Source organism: Pelodiscus sinensis, chromosome 2 (genome assembly GCF_049634645.1).
Source record: "Pelodiscus sinensis isolate JC-2024 chromosome 2, ASM4963464v1, whole genome shotgun sequence".
In the NCBI taxonomy this organism is placed as follows: Eukaryota; Metazoa; Chordata; order Testudines; family Trionychidae; genus Pelodiscus; species Pelodiscus sinensis.
In genome coordinates, this window is record NC_134712.1 from 244,443,722 (window position 1) to 244,463,668 (window position 19,947).

Below are 19,947 nucleotides of genomic sequence, written 5' to 3' on the forward strand. Positions count from 1 at the left end.
GCACTGACATTCAAAAAAGTGATTTTAAAAGGTTGGAGATCACTGGTGTAGACAAAGCCAAAGTATCAAAGCAAGGAGCTTTTGAATCAGATCAGTCTCCAGTCCATCCTGAATTTACTCCCTTGTGAACGCGTACTGCAGCACACAGGAGAAGAAATAAGTCTCACATTCTTCTGAAATCTCCTAAAAAATCCCTTACTGTTCAGAGTTGTGATTAGTAGTTACTGAATTTTGTACTAGAAGAGACATTTACTACCGCAACACATTTAGGTGTATTGGATATCATTCCCTATCCATTGTTTTTGGGTTTCAGAATGTAAGCTCTCCAAGGTGGGGCCTATGTCATCTTTTATGTTTGTGTTGCACATTGGACACTAGGTGCCACCAGAAACAAATATTAAACGATAAAAATAACCTCTGATTTATGATAGCTTTCCCTGCATAAAACAGGACACAGGAGCCCATGCATGGAAAATCAGCCAGAAGGAGGTTTGCAGCTGTAGATAGCTGAAGCTGACTCTTTCTTGTGTAACCCACACACCTAGGCTATGTCTTCACTGGCGGCTTCTTGCACAAGAACATCTTGCGCAAGGGTTCTTGTGCAAGAAGTCTTGCGCAAGAAAACGTCTACACTGCCATGTGCGAGATGTGCTTTTGCGCAAGAGCACCCATGGCAGTATGGACGCTCTCTTACGCAAGAAAGCTCTCATGGCCATTTAGCCGTAGGGCTTTCTTGCGCAAGAAATCCCTGCAGAGTGTTCACACTGCCCTCTTGCGCAAGAACTCCTGCTTGAGAGGGCTTACACCTGTTAAAAAAGAGCGCAGCTCTTGCGCAAGAAGCCCTCTCTTACCACGCCATACTGTAAATCTTCTTCTGCAGGAGAGGGTGATGCTCTGCAGTGTGGATGCTCTCTGGCTTCTTGCATGAGAATGGCCATTCTTGTGCAAGAACCCGCTGGTGTAGACATAGCCCTAGTGTGGTTACAGAGGAATGCAAGTGGTACCTAGACCACAGCAACAGTTAAGACCAAGAGACCTCTACAGCAGAGGCTGGGAGCCAGCTAGTTTTAGCTCAGAGGGTAAAGGCTCTATACTCAGCTCCAGAGGTCCCAGGTTCAAATCTGCCTGGTGACAGTTACACTTACAGAGCCCTGGTCCACTTGAAAAACTTGGTGGTGCTGGTCAGTGAAGGGTTATGGTCACAGCAGGGGACGGTGATTCCATATTTTCCTATTGCAGTTTCTACTTCCCCACTCCTCTTCCCAGCCCCCCAAAAGTTTACATTCTAAACAGTGGAAATTAAGGCTGACATTTACCCCCAGGGAAGAAAGCCAGTGGAAACTTATTTTTTGCCTCCCCTTGGGAGTAAACCTGGAGTCCCACTGGTCTCTTTTGTGCAAGGAAGAGCAGTTTACCCCTCTCTGTGCTAATGTGTGTAGCTAGCCCAACGTGAACTAAAATAGCAATGGAAACCCACAGTGACAACCCCTGACAGACTGAGATTGACAATGGAAAGAGCAGTTCAGCATTAGAACTGATAGTCCCAATAGGCACCACTAGACTACAAACAAATGTAGCTTCATTGAAAGCCTCTGCTGCTGAACACAAAGTACCCTGTGAGAGCTGAACTACCAGGTGGCATATTAAGTAAATAAAGCAGTGCTGCTGCAGGCATTGTTTCTCACAGCAGCCAGCTGTAACCGGCATATAGTAGAGCTGACCATGTGAATCTCTGCCACGTGATATAGTACTATGATTGGCTAATGCGTAAATGCCAGACTAGGAAGTAAGTAGGGTTTTGTTTGTCTGAGCAGTTGTCATGGCACTGACAGGGACCAAGGATTGTAGTAGCTGGCTTGATGTGTTAACATATGCTCATCAATCAGCTTGTTTGAATATTGATGAGCAACTTGAGGTCTGCAAAGTTGCCACCCATCCATCTTGAAATGAGTAACTTTAATTAAAAAGAACAGGTGAATTGATGTGCATTTAAAGTGCACATCATTTAAAGTGCAAATATCTGAATTTCTGTGAGCGAAAGACCTTGCTAAAAGACTCTTGCACTCATAATTCAAGCACAGCTCCTATCAGTGTTACAGGATCTGATTCACCTTGTGAAGTGACCTTCACTTGTGCAAATCAGAATGGCAGCATTTTAAAATCACTGTCAGCTGCTGTCAGTGACTTCTTAAAGCTCTAGGCAGTGGTAAATCATGCTCTCTAGGTATTTTGGAAAAAGAGGTCGAAAGATCTGAGTGCTTGTCTTCACTTTGGTTAGCTCGAGTTATAACTTGTTTCCCCGTGCTGAAGTTCTGTCCATGAACAAGTGTGATGGTTATTTTAAATCAACTTCACTGGCCTTTCCTGGGATACATACTGTAGCTGGAGTTAGCACAGCTCAGCAGCTGTTAACACAATCATACTGTGTGGCTAATGTGTTATTCCAGTGTGTCCACTCTCATTTACCCCAACTCACAAGGAGTTAAGTCCAGTGCAGATCATGGAGTTGACTGTGCAGTAAAGACCTACTCTGAGTGTCCCTATCACATAGTAGAAAATGAATACTTAACCTTATTACATTTCCCTATTTCAGGTATGATTATATACAGTACAGCCTTGAGGTCACACCGAAAATAACTTCTTATACATTTGCTTCTTCTGTGGTCAGATCCATAAATCCTAAACTGAGTTGGCTGGCAAGAATCACTTTGCCTTGTGTCACAGCCCCAGTAAATAGAGCCTTGCAAATCTGAGGCTATTTGCTTTATATCTGCAGCTCATTTTTGTGTTTATGGATGCAGATACAAATTTTATATCTAGAACCCTGCAAATTTTCAGATATCCACTTTATATCTATTGATATCTGCATCTGTGGATGCAGATATCCATGGATCAGTTTTGCAAATACAAATTGTATCTATATGCAGGTCTCTACCAGTAAAGCTTTCCCTGCTAGACATTTACTAGGCGGATATATTTGCATTCCACATGCTGGACCTGTGTGCTTTTAAGCTTCTCCTTATCCAGGCAGAATCTTGCACTGTCTCTTTGGCATACTCCCTGGATATGGATTCTCTTACCTCCTCACAGAAGTAAGGAGGCCCCACAGACCAGGTCCCCAACCCAGACCCCAAGATGCCCTGGTCGCTTCAGCAAACCCTTTCCCAGAACTCTAACCTTGTGGACACTCAAGTTTACCATTTACATCTCCAGGGGATGCACAATATACACAGGCTCTGGAAAGGATTCTAACACAATCACTCTTTCCTTTAGATTGCAGAAGAGAGATGCAGATCTATACAAAATAAAACACCTGTTACACACTTTCCTGACTCAAGAAATGGATCAAATTCAGCTAGATGTTCAGTGCAACCAAGGTAGTTTCCATTGTTCGGGCAGCCATGCAATTCAGTGACCCCACGAAAGGCTAGTCCTCGTTCAGCAAGGAATCTTATTCCAGGAACTATTCTCTTTAGGACTTCAGTCCAGTATTTACATGATCTTCCCTTCATCTTCTCTGTGTCAGTTCTGATGGACTTCTGATGCTGAAGCATCGTTGACCGTCAGCCAAGATGATCCTTCCTCTGCTCATGAGAAGTAATTCTAGTGACTGCATTTTTCCAGTAATTGAAACTTGTTATAAATTGATTAGTCACTGACAGAATAGTTTGCATGTGTAGCAATACCCTTTACCAGTTGAGGGAGAATAAATAAGACATTCTCTTTGGATAGTTTCCCCATTTGCTAGTTGCTTGAAAAAATATTCTTTGTGTGTGTAGTGGGGTACCGCTCCCCCTTTGTTACGAGGTACTCCCCCTTCCCATCACCCACGGGGTCGTTAGTTCAAACCCCTCCTCGCAGTCACCTATGTGCGTCCCAACTAATTAGGTCATTAATTCGCCGGGTCTCCCCGAGACGTCGGCTGAGCGGTTTCCTCCTGGTGGGGAGAGGGGGATCCGGGCCTGCCCCCTCTCACGGACCCCAGCCCAGGGCCCTAAGGTCTCAGACGGAACTTTCATCCGGTCCGGCTGACGGGGCCGTAGCCGCAACTCGTCAGCCCGCAGGCTCCCTTCGCCCGCCCTGGGCTGCTTCTTCTCCCCACTCTGGTTCACCCTGCTGAGCAAGGCTTACCCCTTCGGCTTCGGGCCCCTCCACCTAACGGCCCTGGGGAGGGAGGCCATTCGTGGCCTGCTTTCTCCCCCTCCCTCCCTGCCGGCGGCGTTTAAATTCCCCGGTTCTGCTCCACCGCCGCGGCCCCACCCAGCATGGCTTGGTGACGTCTCCCGCTGGCGGCTGGAGTAGCACGATGGCGTCATCCACCTGGCCGCCTCCCTGAGATCCTCTGGCATTTCTAGCCGGAAGGCTGCCGCCGCCACGGCCGAACAGCTGACGCAGTGGTTGGCGGGGCGTGCAGGGGCCGCATGGGCGGGTGTTCGCGGCGCGCCCCGCTCGGGGCTCCTGGCCTGACTCTCGAGAACCGCCGCATACGCGGTCGGGCGGGTCTTCTCAGTGCAGGGCGCCTCTGCCCCGTCACAGTGTGCATATCTTTTTTTTTTTACCAAATCATTTACCCTGTAATGAGAAATCAGAATCCAAATTTTGGGAAGGTGTATTTTCTGCAAAATATTTTATGAAATATGGAGTGATTGCTTATTACTACAGTGTTTGGATTTCACAGTTGTGTTTCAGAGACCCTAGGCTACTACTAAACACTATTTCAGGCGGAAATGTATGGCCAGCATCAGCCAATGTACTGTTGTTTCATAAATGATGTTGAACAATCTTGAGACACAATTTTGCCAAGTTATCAGCTTTGCGGTGCAATGCATTGCTTTGTGGATTTTACCGTTGTAGCAGCAGCAACATCACCTTACTTTTCTCCTTATCAGACGATTACTATCAGATGAATCCTAAATATAATTGTCGTATACAACAAAATAGTTGTTGTTTTAGAATGTAATACCATGAATTTATCACATATTTTGCCACTTCCAAGAGCAAAAATTAAAGTGGCTGATATTAGGTATATAGGGGATAGAGCATTTCTCCCTTATATATTTCTATATAGTCTAATTTAAGGGCCTACAATTATGAGAGTGTCCTACGAAGAGCTTAATCCGTCCTTGCTTATACTTGGATGTTAACCACTATTTTCCCCCTTAGAAATGGCAATGGCCCCTCTCATCACAGAGCTCTATTGAAGGAAATCAAAGCAAAAACTTGTGTTGTCTTATGGTTTTATCAAAGGGGACTGGGAATCTGTCCTGCTGGATTCTATTCCCACCTTTACTGCTGCCTCATTATCTGAATCATTTAACCCTTCTGTGCCTCACTTTCCCCATGTGTAAAACTTACCTGCCTTAGGGAAGGGGTCTTAAGGCTTAATTAGTGATTCAGATAGGCATTTTTTAACTGCAGATACAAAACTATGATACATCAGTAAAGTTAAAACTGAATGTCATTTCCAGGCACACGTGGATTAACAGCCAGGAGATTTTCAATCTCTGTGAGATTCATTTCTTTCCCATGCTAACACAACTTCCTTTCAGCAGTGCCCATGGAATCCTTTACCTGCTGCATGCAGACTCCTCTGCCCCTCATTTATTTGTTACACTGAGGTGACCTGCCAAAGCAGCTGGAATCAATGCTGTGGAAGCCCCATATTACTTGGGGAGCTGACAGGAAGGGCCACAGTCCTTGGCCATCAGTAGGGAGATGAGTCTGCGTGTTAATGAGAATGCTAGGACTGGCCAAAAGATGTCCTCGGAGGAATCCATGTTCGTTTTGGCAAAATGACTATTTAGCTTACTTATCAAGTTTACTTTTTTATAAGACTGTATGTTATTTTACAACTCTGTACATGTGTACAGTATCTCACTAATGCTACTTGATTAAAAAGAAGCCAATAATTTTCCACAAGCCTGTGGGAGTATAATTTTACAGCCATTAAATAGCTATACTAAACTTCATCTTGCATAATTTGCACCATTTGTCTAAGTGCTAAAATAGGCATAGTTTTATGCCTGAGGAGTGAATCAGCTTAATGAACTAATAGTAGGCCCCACTCAGATTCACTAAAATTCATCAGCAGTAGCCTGCCTACTCCTCTGTTTTTGTTTCTAGCACAAGAAGGCAAATGAAAGGGAAGCATTGTCCTGATTTATGAAAGGAATCAGAGGCAAATCAGCACTCTAAGCCATTGCAAATTAAAATTTCTTTGTGTTTTTTTTAAAAGATGTTTGAGTCTAAATGATCAGCAAATGCATAAACCTGGGAAGATTTGAAAACTTGTTAGTGCTGGTTTTGTCCACTTGATCACATACAGATCCAACTATGAGAATATTGAATAAATCCGTAGATCATCAAAAGTGATTTACTGCAAATTTCCAATGAATCCCAGAAATCTTATAAACATTATTCCTAGCAGATACATAAAAAAAAGCTCCAGGTGGTATCATTTAATTCCTCCCCATTAGGGTTGCCAGGTGTCTGGTATTGAACTGGATAGTCAGGTATTTTCGCCTCCTGTCCGGTAAAAAAATGCAGAAAATACCGGAAACCTAAAATGTCTGGTATTTTCTGATTTTTGTTTCCCGGCCAGAAGGCGAAAATCTCGGGCTGTCCGGCTCAATACAGAGCCAGCCTGGCAACCCTAGTGCTTACCAGGTTCCGCAGGGGAGCTGTCTGGCCTGGCGCACAGAGGTAAGATGGTGGGTGGCCACCGGCAGCCTGTTAAGGCCAAAATGCCTCACCACGCAGTTTTTAAAGGGCCACGGTGTTGGTTTTGGGGTCTTTTTCCCCTCAACAAACTTTTTCCTGGCGTGTTCTTTGTTGTTGTTCGGTATTTTTTCTGAAACCATCTGGCAACCCTATTCCCCATGCGAGGAGGGTTGCAACTCCATTCAAGTACAGGCAGTCCCCGACTTACTTCGGATCCGCACTTACGAGCGGGGCTTTTCTCGCCCCGGAGCTCACGGGCGGCGGATCGCCACCTGTGTCCTCCGGGGCGAGAAAAGCTTCTCCCGGTCTCCCTGGTCTGCTGGGGGGGGGTTCCAGCAAAGCCGCTGGACCCCCCCCCCCCCCCAGCAGACCAGGGACACCCGAGCAAAGCCGCCCAGGCAGCGGAAGACCCGTTGCCTGGGCGGCTTTGCTCGTTTTCCCCGGAGCAAAGCCGCCCAGGCAGTGGGATTCCCTCCGCCTGGGCGGCTTTGCTCCTGTCCCCCTGGTCTGCTGGGGGGGGGGGTCCAGCAAAGCCGCTGGACCCCCCCAGCAGACCAGGGACACCCGAGCAAAGCCGCCGCCTGGAGCCAGTTCCGACTTACATACAAATTCAACTTAAGAACAAACCTATAGTCCCTATCTTGTACGTAACCCGGGGACTGCCTGTGCCACCCAAAATTGACCATTGTATGCAGAAGTGGCAGGGATGATCATGTGCTGAAACAGCAGCATCTTTCATTCCTCTGTCTGCAGCAGCCAGCTGTATAGGTTCTTGGTTCATGAGGGGTATAATATGTGCAGGCAGGGTAGAGGTCTGTTTTTCTATGAGGGGAGGAGTTGAGTTTGTAACAAACATATGTAGCAGAGCTGTTCTACTGAAGGGGAGTATGGGCAAGACACTACAGGCTGTAAGTATTGTTACCCATAAAAAAACAGCCACACCCTGCCATGTTGCTGGCAGATGACAGCACACAGAGTCACCCATTTAGCAAAGGACACCTGTCAGAGGAACTGTGATTTCAAATGCTCCCGGAGAAAAAAGGCCGAGTGTTGTTTTATTAATTCTTTCTTCTCAAGTCCTACAGGAGAGTGGGCTTGTATAGGAATGCTTGAGTGGGAAGAGCAGATGAAAGCTATTCAGAGTCAGGTCTTTAAAGGAAATTATTGTGTGAGAGATTGACCTGTATAGAGAAAGAAATTATTATAGCAACTTTAGTGTATATTTATGACAAACTAAATATCCCACTTGTTATATTTTATGCTAGTATTGGCCAAAGAAGTGGTCCCTGGGTGTTATCTTCAGTACACTGATATTCTACTCATCCCATCATGAGTGAGCCTTCTACTTCTAATCTGATGCTCCTCAAACTGAGATGGAGCATTGCATGCTGGGATCCTAACATGCAGCAGACCCCACTTGTACTTCAAGGACATGTAGTTTGCCTATTTCACTCAAGCTAAGGAAGGCCTTTTGGCTCTGGCACATTGCCAGTGTGTTCCTATCAAACCAAAGGATGCATGTTTCCTTTTGCTTCCTGTATATGTTTGTGTTGAAAATCCAATGTTTTAGGCAAGCCCAATGAAAAAAATACTTTAAATCTTTTTCATTACTGAGGTTGCAGTGATAAAGTCAGTAATTGCCAAACAGTGATATATGAGAGATCACATTTTCTCTCCTATATTTAGAATGGGGAAAACTGGTGTCTCAGAAACAATAGTATGGTTAACTGTCAGTTGTTCAATGTCAGTCACTATACTTCCAAATTATCCGGAAGATTTCCAAAAAAGAGAGAAAATGCATCTATGCATTGTTTGGTTCTAGCATGGTGATCTCAAATCTTTGCTATATTTAAGGATGTACTTTAATGTGAACAACTGCTTCTTTATGTTAATTCAAATTAAAGTCAGTTTGCAAATCTTGATGCTCACGAATCATCAGTAAGAAGCAATGTAAATAATTCTGTGAGTATGTGTCCCATGTTTTTATTGCCAACAGAAAAGAAATGAAACACAATATTGTATTAATGGAGTGGAAACAAAGCAAAAAGGGTTTACTTTCCCATAAAATTGGACAAGAAGAATTACTGGAAAATTATAGGTCACAATCCTGCACCAACAGGAGATGGATTGGATGACATAATAGGTCTTTTCCATCTCTAGTGGCTTTTTATTTTGTTGACTAAAAATTATTACTTTATTGTTCAGCGGAGAAAACGCAGAGCAGTTTAGGTCTGATGATACAAAAGAACCTTCGTTTATTGTACATTTCTTTCTCCAGTGAGGGAAACTGTGGGTGATGGAGAATTACTTGCACATAAGTTCACCTCCTTAATAAAACCAGTAAAAGTTTTAGTGGGATCTTACATATTTTTTCTCTCTTCAGACTCCTAGTTGAATACTAAGTTTTCTTGCCTCCGTTGTAGATGTGTCTGAAATTTCTGGCTAGTTTTTACTGCTTCCTTGTTTTAATTGTACTTCCTCCATAACATTTTTTCTGCCTGATTTGTTTAGGAGAGCTTTTGGTAATATGTGAAGAGGCTTCTTTCTTCCCAAGGGAAGACGTTAGACCTTTCTTTAGTGCCTTTGAACCTGACCGTTAAGTACCCTATGAGGTATTGTTTCTAACCATGTGGTATAGCTGTACCTCACTTTCTTTTTATTATGCTTTGTATGTGGTAGAACAGTGCAGCTACTATATGCACATATGACTTCATGTATTTTTAGAAATATTGACTGTTAAGATGTTAATTGGATACATTTTGAATTAATTAAGAGTTTTGTTAGTCCAGAATGTATTTTGGCTTTATAAAAAATCTGGAACTTGCATTTTTAATGTGACTGGCCCTTCAAAAATATCCTCATATTGGATTTACAAGTCTGAGATGTACAATGGCAGCAAGCTTTTTTGTTATGATAGTATATGAGAATCTTTTAAATGCTTTACAAATAGAGCTGAATTAGGTCTCACAACAACTCTTGGAGGTAAGATCTTAGTTAGATTAGGTGATCTAATAGGGCTTTACCATTCTGTCTTCCTACGGAAGAATTATCCTCATTTTGCAGATGGGAAATTGAGTCACTGAAAGTGGAAAGCCCAATTTTCAAAAGTGAGTTCTAGTTTTGGGTGCCCAACTTCAGAAACACAGGTCTGATTTCAGATGCTCTGAGTACCAGCTGCTCCCATTAACTTCACCAGCCTCATGGTTGCTCAGTGCCTGTAAAAATAAGGCAGCTGATGTTTTGGGGCTTCCAAAAACAGAAGTTCCCCAAATTAGTGGACATTTGTGAAAATGGAGGTGTGACAGGGTGTAGCAGCCCTGCACTAGGGAAGTAAGGCTTAACCAGGCTCACCTGGCTGAGGAAGGCCTGTCCCTGCAGACCTGCTGGGTATGTTGTCTGCAGGCCAAGTATACAGGGCTGGAGAGGCTCATTCTGGACTGGCTGCTGAGGACGAAGGAGGTACTGCCAGAGTGCTTGGCGGCAAACCGCCACTGGTACCAAAGTTAGAGGCCAGTCACTGAGACACCCAGGGATACTGCTGAGGATCTGGAGGAAGGACGCCAGAAGGAGTCCAGTGGAGACTGGTAGGAAGTAGCCCAGGGCGGGAGAGTGTATCCCGAGGAGCTCAGCGTGTTGCAGTGGGATTCCCTGCTGAACAAGCAATTTCCCATGTCACTGCTAATAGAGCCCCAGGCTGGGACCCAGTGATGTATGGAGGGCCTGGGTCCCCCCATACTCCCTCCTCAATCCCCAACCTGTGGGGCCTATACCTGTTGCTATGGACTCCAGCTACTAGGCTGCCCTGCCCCAGCAAGGGGGCTAGGAATTTAGGACAGTGACTGAGTTACTATATGAGTGGGGTTGTGGTGAGATTTAAGACCCCTGGGAACTCGACAGCCAACCCCTGGGGTGAACAGACGTACTACCCTGCAACCACCAGTGGAGAATGTAGGCATTTTAATGCGATCCTACCCCTGACGTAAGAGAAAGAGGGAGCAGCAAAGAGAGCTTGAGAAAAGCAACTAGCAGAAAAAACTGGCTTGAATCCATTTTTTAATGGTTACTGGAGAAACAGCAGAAACAGCAGCAGCTACAGACTCAGCTGCTCTACCAGTTGGTCATTCAACAACAGCTACAGGTGACCCAACAGCAGGAACAACAGCAGCTGCTGCTACAGGAGTTTGCCACCTAACAGCAGGCCCAGCAGGAGCAACTGTTCCAGCAGATGGCAGCTTTGTGGCGGTGTGCACCAGCCCCAGTCCCTAACCCAGCATAGGACTGAGCCGGGGGCAGTATGTGGAGAGTGCTCATGCGCCTGACCAAGATGGGTCCCAGGGATGATACGGAGGTGTATCTGGTTACCTTTGAGGGGGTCGCCATGGCCACCTGGTGACCAGCTGAACATTGGGCCACCATCCTTGCCCCATTTGATGGGAGCTGCCCAAACGGCCTTCCAGAATTTAGACTTTAGAGAGGCGTGAGAGTACCCCAAGCTGAAAGTGGCAATACTAGGCCAAGCTGGAGTGTGCCCTGAGATGTATTGCCAATGGTTACACCAGGAAAGGTTCCCACCAAGCCTAGGGCAGTAACACAACAGATCTGAGACATTTGCTGAAGATGGTAAGAGCCTGAGCAGCAGACTGGGGCTCAAGTAGCAGAGGCAGTGACTGTAGAGCAGTTCCTGCAGGTTCTGCCACACCACCCAAAGATGCCTGCTGTAGCCATCTTCTTAATGGAGAACTATATGGCAGATGAAGAACTGGCAAAGCTGGACCAGAAACTGAGTAAACAGCAGGTCAGGGAGCTTTGGGGGGTAAACGTAGGTGCATGGCCCTCCCATGCTGGACCATCTCGACAGGATAACTCAGCTAAATGAACCTATTAGGGACACCTCTGCGTGAGGAGTGATAGACCCTTGAATGGATGGGAAGCTCCCCCGCAGGAGACTCTTCCTATGAGGCAAAATGGAGGTGGCTGTTACCAGTGTGGCCAAGAGGAACACTTATAGATTGCACTTATGGGCAGGTGCTGGTGGTGGGGTGGAAGGCCCTCAAGAGAGATGTCCAAGACAGAGGTGCCCATTCCAGTGAACAGACCCCGCACCACTTCCCTAGAAGTCTCCTGCTGCCACCAAACCATTGTACGAGCAGGCATGATAGCACTGCTTGACCAACCAAGTGCCGCGATACAGATACAGTGCGTCCATGGGGATGTGAGGTCCTACTCTGACCTGCGTGACGCTAAAAGCTGGACAGTGGGAAGGACAATGTCAAGTCTTGGTGGCTCTGAAACTGCCCTACCTGTTGGTCCTAGGGTAGGATTGCCCAGGTTTTGCAGATCTGCAGTGAGAGCGAAGCACATGATCTGTAAACACAGCAAAGGCCAGGCGTGCTTGTAGACCATTGACAGGCGGGCCACAGGCCGATGACCTAGGCAAAGGATCCTCAAGAGGCCCGGCACCCCCCAAACTCAAACCCACCCTGACAAGGGCCGCTGCGGCACCCTGGTTGATAGAGCTGGAGCTCAATGGGGATTTCCTTGAGGAGCAGAGGAACGATCCAACCCTCAGCCGAAAATGGGAACAAGCGGCACACCCTTCCCCCGAAGGGGATCAGCTGCTGCATCAGCCCCAAAGACCCTGGTTTAATACACGCCAAGATCTTCTTTACCACTTGGCCCCAGATCTCCAAACCTAGGCTGATATTTGGCAGCCAGGAACAGGACCCAGATTTTCTGACTCACAGTCAGGTGCTCAGCAGCCAGTTTCATATTCCTAATGGGGTGAGAATAGTTTCCGCAGGTTGTCACTCCTCAGTCTCCTTTGACACACTGCTTCCTATGTCCTCTCCTAGCTGGGATGCCAATCTCATCAGGACAGTGAGTCTGTGGCTGCCCTGTGTCTGGTAATAACTCTGTTGGCACAGTTGATTGGTATTGGAAATGATTTCTTTTGACTCAGAGTCCATTAACTCAGGATGGACACATCTCAGAAGCAAGGTTTTCAGAACGAATTTGTTTTTTATCTTTTGAGCAGTTTGTCAGTTTCATCACTTACAGCTTCCCCAAACCCTAAACACTCTGTAGACACTTGAACATCCATAATTGATACCATAAAAGTCTCTTCCCAAGCACCATTTATCTAAAATTGTCCGAAACTGAGAATTGAACAGGAAAGTTGGCTTTCTTATAATCCTGCCAGATGCTCAGCAACTTCATTTCTCACTGAAATCAGTAGGAGTTGAGGATATTCAAAGCATCACAGATCTTTTTTTGTGGCTCACGGTGGTGTGTTACATTAAACATCATCTGTATATGTCTGCAACACCCACTCTGAACCAGACTTGTAATTAGTGCTGTCTAATCTACAGGGATGCTGTTCCTTTTTTTTTTTAAGGAGAAGTGCTGGAAAGGACAGCGATAAGCCTGGGAAGGAAGAGAGGAAATTTGTTTCGATCCAAGTAAAATTAGGAGTTAGGCACTTCATTAAAATTGTACAGAAATAAACTAAATTTTGCACAGTACTACATTAAATAAAACCCATGTTAGAGCATCAACTGTATTTTTCTGGGGATTTTGAGATTTCAAAGTCAATTTTATTTAGCTTGTTGAGAACAGTAAGACTATCAGGAGAAGCTAAGCAAATGTCCTTTTTATGTAGTTCTTCATAAAAACCATTAAGCCCTACATTAATGTTTTAAATCTTTAGGTGCAATAACTTTCCTCTGGAAATGGCTGGGAAAACAGACACACAAAGTGAATGAGGTAATATCTTTTATTAGATAAAAATATATTATCCCATTCACCTACTATATCTAATATTCTGGCACCAGAAATGCAAACAATGGGATAACAGAATCTTTCCTTAACTGTTTAGTTAACTATTTCCTGACTGCATCATCAGTGCCTTAGAAACTACCTGACTCCATGGTTTAGTGGTATTAAACACAAACTTCCCTTTAAACATTTCATTCAGTTTGGTTGAGGTGTGGCCTGACCCTGAAAGACACTGAGCATCTCAAACTCCCTTTGAGGTGAGTTGAAGTTGATGCAAAATATTTCTTAAGCTTTACTGACCTTTTCCAGCCCCTCCCCCATCACCTTTTTTCTCCCAATAGTGAAGCTTGGGTACTTCATTGGGGTAAAAAGTGATTTGTGACTAGTGCAGCTTTCTCCAGTATGAAACCAAGTTAAACAGTACCACTGAAAACCTCAGTTTACACTGTTGCAGTGCATCTGCAGTAGGGTGACAAAATCCTCACTGGAGACAAACCCTATGGATTAGACCCATAATGAGTAGCTGACCTGGAATTAATATGAAAATGGGTTTGTAAGGCTCTCTGAAGCATTTGTCTGTGTGATTCCTGGTTTCAAAATACAGGACTATGTAGCACTTTAAAGACTAACAAGATGGTTTATTAGGTGATTAGCTTTCGTGGGCCAGATCCACTTCCAGACTAGACTAACACGGCTACATCTCTATTACTATGGTTTCAAAATGTTTTTCTGCATACCAATGTGATTTTTTTTTTAATTCAGTTCTATTGTATGGCCTAAAGTCTTCTGATTGCACACAAGTATCCCTTTGAGTACAGTATATGGGCCCAGTTCACCTTGTGCACATGTTTTATGCTGGTGTAACTTCATCAAGAGTAATGAATTTATTCCTGAATTACGCTGGCATAAAAGAGAGAATTGGGTCCTCTGTGCTTTATTGATAAGTGCACACAAACAAACTTTTTATTTGGATGATAAATGTTGCTAGCTCTAACTATGTAAACAAAGTGCAGTAGCTTGGGCTCTGGGGCAGAAAAATCTCTGTGTAGATGTTTGGAGTTGGGCTGGAACCTGAAATCTGGAAAAATTAGAGAGGACACTGGGACTAGCTCACGTGGTGGTAGACTAGGGAAGAAAACAGACATGCAACTTGCAGCTCCAGTGGAGAAGAGCTGAGGGAAGGCAGAATCTTTCCCCATGACAACTGGGGCAAGGGAGGGCATGCTGCAGAGAGAGCCTGAAAAGGAAGCATTCCTTTCTCCCTCTCCTACAAACCCTCTGGACTTTGATAATTCCCTTTGTTTGGTTGGACTACCCAAGCAGGGGAAAGCCCTAGAACTAACTGATCTGGCCCAGGAGGGTAGGCCATAGTGTAGAACAGGGGTTGGCAATGAGCTGACTTTCTGTGGCACATGAGGCAGGAGCTCAACCCTCCCCCCCAAGTAGCGGGGAGCCCATGCTGCGGCTCAAACCTCAGCATCGGTGCACAGCTGCAGGCTGGAACACCAGCTCCAGCTTCCTTCTGGAGGGGAGCAGGGCAGGAGAGGCGAGGGCGTGATATGGCGTAGGGGCCAGGAGGACCTGGCAATACTCTGTGCTAAGCTCTGTGTCTCTGGGGCTGCAGCTCCTGGGAGCTAATGGGTTAACACCAGTGTTCCCTCTAAACTGTGCTACAGCACAGCTTCACAGGTGATTAATCAGCCCCGCACAGTCAGCTCCGGAGCCCTGAGCCTCTGGCTCCTCTGGACTGATCGCTGCAGCACAGTTTAGAGGGAACACTGGTTAACACCCCCTCTCCCATGCTACAGGCTCTGGCTCCTGCTCCAGGAAGGGGCAGGGCTTGGCGGCCGGTCACATGTGGGGTGCTGGGGCCTGGGCTGTACTGCGATGTGTCCCATAGGGTGTCTGCAGGGGGCGGAGGGGGAGCCCCATCTCCACTAACCTGCTTCACTTGGCTGGGCTGGAACCAGCTGTGGGCAGCCCCCAACTCTGCCAGCCCCAGAGCCGCAGCCTGCAGGTGAAAAATTTAAGGTTAACAAATCTTCGGGACCGGATGGCATTCATCCAAGGGTTCTAAAAGAACTAAAATGGGAAATTGCGGAGCTATTATCTGTGGTTTGTAACCTATCCTTTAAATCGGCTTCCATACCTGATGATTGGAAGGTAGCCAACGTGACACCAATATTTAAAAAGGGCTCTAGAGGCGATCCTGGCAATTACAGACCGGTAAGTCTAACTTCAGTACCGGGCAAATTAGTTGAAACAATAGTAAAGAATAAAATTGTGAAGCATGTAGAAGAACATAATTTGTTGGACAAAAGTCAACATGGTTTCTGTAAAGGGAAATCCTGTCTTACTAATCTGTTAGGGTATGTCTACACTACCCCGCTAGTTCGAACTAGCGGGGTAATGTATGCATACCGAACTTGCTAATGAAGCCCGGGATTTGAATTTCCCGGGCTTCATTAGCATAAAGCCGGCGCCGCCATTTTTAAAAGCCGGCTAGTGCGAACCCCGTGCCGCGCGGCTACACGCGGCATGGGCTAGATAGTTCGAACTAGCTAGCCATTCCAAACTATCTGTACACCTCGTTCCACCTCGTTCCACGAGGCGTACAGATAGTTCGGAATGGCTAGCTAGTTCGAACTATCTAGCCCGTGCCGCGTGTAGCCGCGCGGCACGGGGTTCGCACTAGCCGGCTTTTAAAAATGGCGGCGCCGGCTTTATGCTAATGAAGCCCGGGAAATTCAAATCCCGGGCTTCATTAGCAAGTTCGGTATGCATACATTACCCCGCTAGTTCAAACTAGCGGGGTAGTGTAGACATACCCTTAAAGTTCTTTGAAGGGGTTAACAAACGTGGACAAGGGTGATCCAGTAGATATAGTACACTTGGATTTTCAGAAAGCCTTTGACAAGGTCCCTCACCAAAGGCTCTTGTGTAAATTACATGGCCATGGGATAAGAGGGAAGGTCCTTTCTTGGATTGAGAACTGGTTAAAAGACAGTAAACAAAGGGTAGGAATAAATGGTAAATTTTCAGATTGGAGAGGGGTAACTAGTGGTGTACCCCAAGGGTCAGTCCTGGGACCAATCCTTTTCAACTTATTCATAAATGATCTGGAGAAAGGGGTAAGCAGTGAGGTAGTAAAGTTTGCAGATGATACAAAACTGTTTAGGATAGTCAAGGCAGAAGCAGACTGTGAGGGACTCCAAGAAGATCTCACCAAACTGAGTGATTGGGCAACAAAATGGCAAATTAAATTTAACGTGGATAAGTGTAAAGTAATGCACATCGGGAAAAATAACCCCAACTATACGTACAGTATGATGGGGGCTAATTTGGCTACGACAAATCAGGAAAGAGATCTTGGAGTTATCGTGGACAGTTCTCTGAAAACTTCCACACAGTGTGCAGCGGCAGTCAAAAAAGCAAATAGGATGCTAGGAATTATTATGAAAGGGATAGAAAATAAGACCCAGAATATCTTACTGCCCCCGTATAAAACTATGGTACGCCCACATCTTGAATACTGTGTACAGATGTGGTCTCCTCACCTCAAAAAAGATATTTTGGCCTTAGAAAGGGTTCAGAAAAGGGCAACTAAAATGATTAGGGGTTTGGAACGGGTCCCATATGAGGAGAGGTTAAAGCAACTGTGACTTTTCAGTTTAGAAAAGAGGGGACTGAGGGGGGATATGATAGAGGTATATAAAATCATGAGTGGTATGGAGAGGGCCGATAAAGAAAAGTTATCATAGAATCATAGGACTGGAAGGGACCTCGAGAGGTCATCGAGTCCAGCCCCCCGCCCTCAAGGCAGGACCAAGCTCTGTCTAGACCATCCCTGACAGATGTCTATCTAACCTGTTCTTAAATATCTCCAGAGAGGGAGATTCCACCACCTCCCTTGGCAATTTATTCCAATATTTGACCACCCTGACAGTTAGGAATTTTTTCCTAATGTCCAATCTAAACCTCCCCTGCTGCACTTTAAGCCCATTACTCCTTGTCCTGTCCTCAGAAACCAAGAGGAACAAAGTTTCTCCTTCCTCCTTGTGACACCCTTTTAGATATTTGAAAACCGCTATCATGTCCCCCCTTAATCTTCTTTTTTCCAAACTAAACAAGCCCAGTTCATGAAGCCTGGCTTCATAGGTCATGTTCTCTAAACCTTTAATCATTCTTGTCGCTCTTCTCTGTACCCTTTCCAATTTCTCCACATCTTTCTTGAAATGTGGCGCCCAGAACTGGACACAGTACTCCAGCTGAGGCCTAACTAGTGCAGAGTAGAGCGGCAGAATGACTTCACGAGTTTTGCTTACAACACACCTGTTGATACAACCTAGAATCATATTTGCTTTTTTTGCAACAGCATCACACTGTTGACTCATATTCAACTTGTGGTCCACAATGACCCCTAGATCCCTTTCCGCCATGCTCCTTCCTAGACAGTCGCTTCCCATCTTGTATGTATGGAACTGATTGTTCCTTCCTAAGTGGAGCACTTTGCATTTCTCTTTATTAAACCTCATCCTGTTCACCTCTGACCATTTCTCTAACTTGCTAAGGTCATTTTGAATTATGTCCCTATCCTCCAAAGAAGTTGCAACCCCACCCAGTTTGGTATCATCTGCAAACTTAATAAGCGTACTCTCTATCCCAATATCTACATCATTGATGAAGATATTGAACAGTACGGGACCCAAAACAGACCTTTGAGGAACTCCACTTGTTATCCCTTTCCAGCAGGATTTAGAACCGTTAACAACAACTCTCTGACTACGGTTATCCAGCCAATTATGCACCCACCTTATCGTGGCCCTATCTAAGTTATATTTGCCTAGTTTATCAATAAGAATATCATGCGAGACCGTATCAAATGCCTTACTAAAGTCTAGGTATATGACATCCACCGCTTCTCCCTTATCCACAAGGCTCGTTATCTTATCAAAGAAAGCTATCAGATTAGTTTGGCATGACTTGTACTTCACAAACCCATGCTGGCTATTCCCTATCACTTTATTACTTTCCAAGTGTTTGCATACGATTTCCTTAATTACCTGCTCCATTATCTTCCCTGGGACAGACGTTAAACTGACCGGTCTATAATTTCCTGGGTTGTTCTTATTCCCCTTTTTATAGATGGGCACAATATTTGCCCTTTTCCAGTCTTCTGGAATCTCCCCTGTCTGCCATGATTTTTCAAAGATCATAGCTAAAGGCTCAGATACCTCCTCTATCAGCTCCTTGAGTATCCTGGGATGCATTTCATCAGGACCTGGTGACTTGCTGACATCTAACTTTCCTAAGTGATTTTTAACTTGTTCTTTGTGTATCCTATCTTCTAAACTTACCCTCTCTCTGCTTGTATTCACTACGTTAGGCACACCTCCAGACTTCTCGGTGAAGACCGAAACAAAGAAGTCATTGAGCATCTCCGCCATTTCCAAGTTCCCTGTTACTGCTTCTCCCTCCTCACTAAGCAGTGGGCCTACCCTGTCCTTGGTCTTCCTCTTGCTTTTAATGTATTTATAAAAGGTCTTCTTGTTTCCCTTTATGCCTGTAGCTAGTTTGATCTCATTTTGTGCCTTTGCCTTTCTAATCTTGCCCCTGCATTCCCGTGTTGCTTGCCTATATTCATCCTTTGTTAGTTGTCCTAGTTTCCATTTTTTATATGACTCCTTTTTTATTTTGAGATCATGCAAGATCTCCTTGTTAAGCCAAGCTGGTCTTTTGCCATATTTTCTATCTTTCCTACACAGCGGAATTGTTTGTTTTTGGGCCCTTAACAACGTCCCTTTGAAATACTTCCAACTCTCCTCAGTTGTTTTTCCCTTATTTATTTATTAGTTATTTATTTATTAGTTATTTATTAGTTCCCTAAATAGAAGAACTAGAGGACACCACATGAAATTAATGGGTAGCAGGTTTAAAACTAATAAAAGAAAGTCCTTCACACAGCGTGTCGTCAACCTGTGGAACTCCTTGCCAGAGGAGGCTGTGAAGGCTAGGACTATAATAGAGTTTAAAGAGAAGCTAGATAATTTCATGGAGGTTAGGTCCATAAAAGGCTATTAGCCAGGGGATAAAATGGTGTCCTTGGCCTCTGTTTGTCAAGGTTGGAGAGGGATGGCAGGAGACAAATCGCTTGATCATTGTCTTCGGTCAGCCCTCTCTGGGGCACCTGGTGTTGGCCACTGTCGGTAGACAGGATACTGGGCTAGATGGACCTTTGGTCTGACCAAGTACGGCCGTTCTTATGTTCTTATGTATGGTCTTCTGAGGGGCGAGCCCTAGGCAAAGGGCTGGGCCAGGCAGAGAAGTGACTCTCCCCCCCCCACTCAGACCCTCCTTACCCCAGTACTGCTTCCCTGCTGGTGTGTGCGCCGAGGGGAACAGGGATGTGAAGGCAGGAGGGGAGTGAAGGAGGATGTGGGGAAAGGATCGGCA

At 45.3% G+C, this 19,947-nt stretch overlaps 1 protein-coding gene across 17 annotated transcripts in view; it reads left to right on the forward strand.

Annotated features, from left to right (window-relative positions):
• Positions 1 to 19,947, forward strand: part of PRKAG2 (protein kinase AMP-activated non-catalytic subunit gamma 2) — a 385,760-nt gene that overhangs the window by 206,985 nt on the left and 158,828 nt on the right. The window contains exon 1 of one of the 17 annotated variants that reach the window (XM_075922818.1): positions 3,161 to 3,377. The exons of the other annotated variants lie outside the window; for them this stretch is intronic. Within the exon in view, the coding sequence (XP_075778933.1) occupies positions 3,341 to 3,377 (37 nt within the window). The 5' untranslated portion in view covers positions 3,161 to 3,340. Of the gene's footprint in view, positions 1 to 3,160; positions 3,378 to 19,947 lie in introns of those variants that run through there. 17 annotated transcript variants of the gene reach the window in all.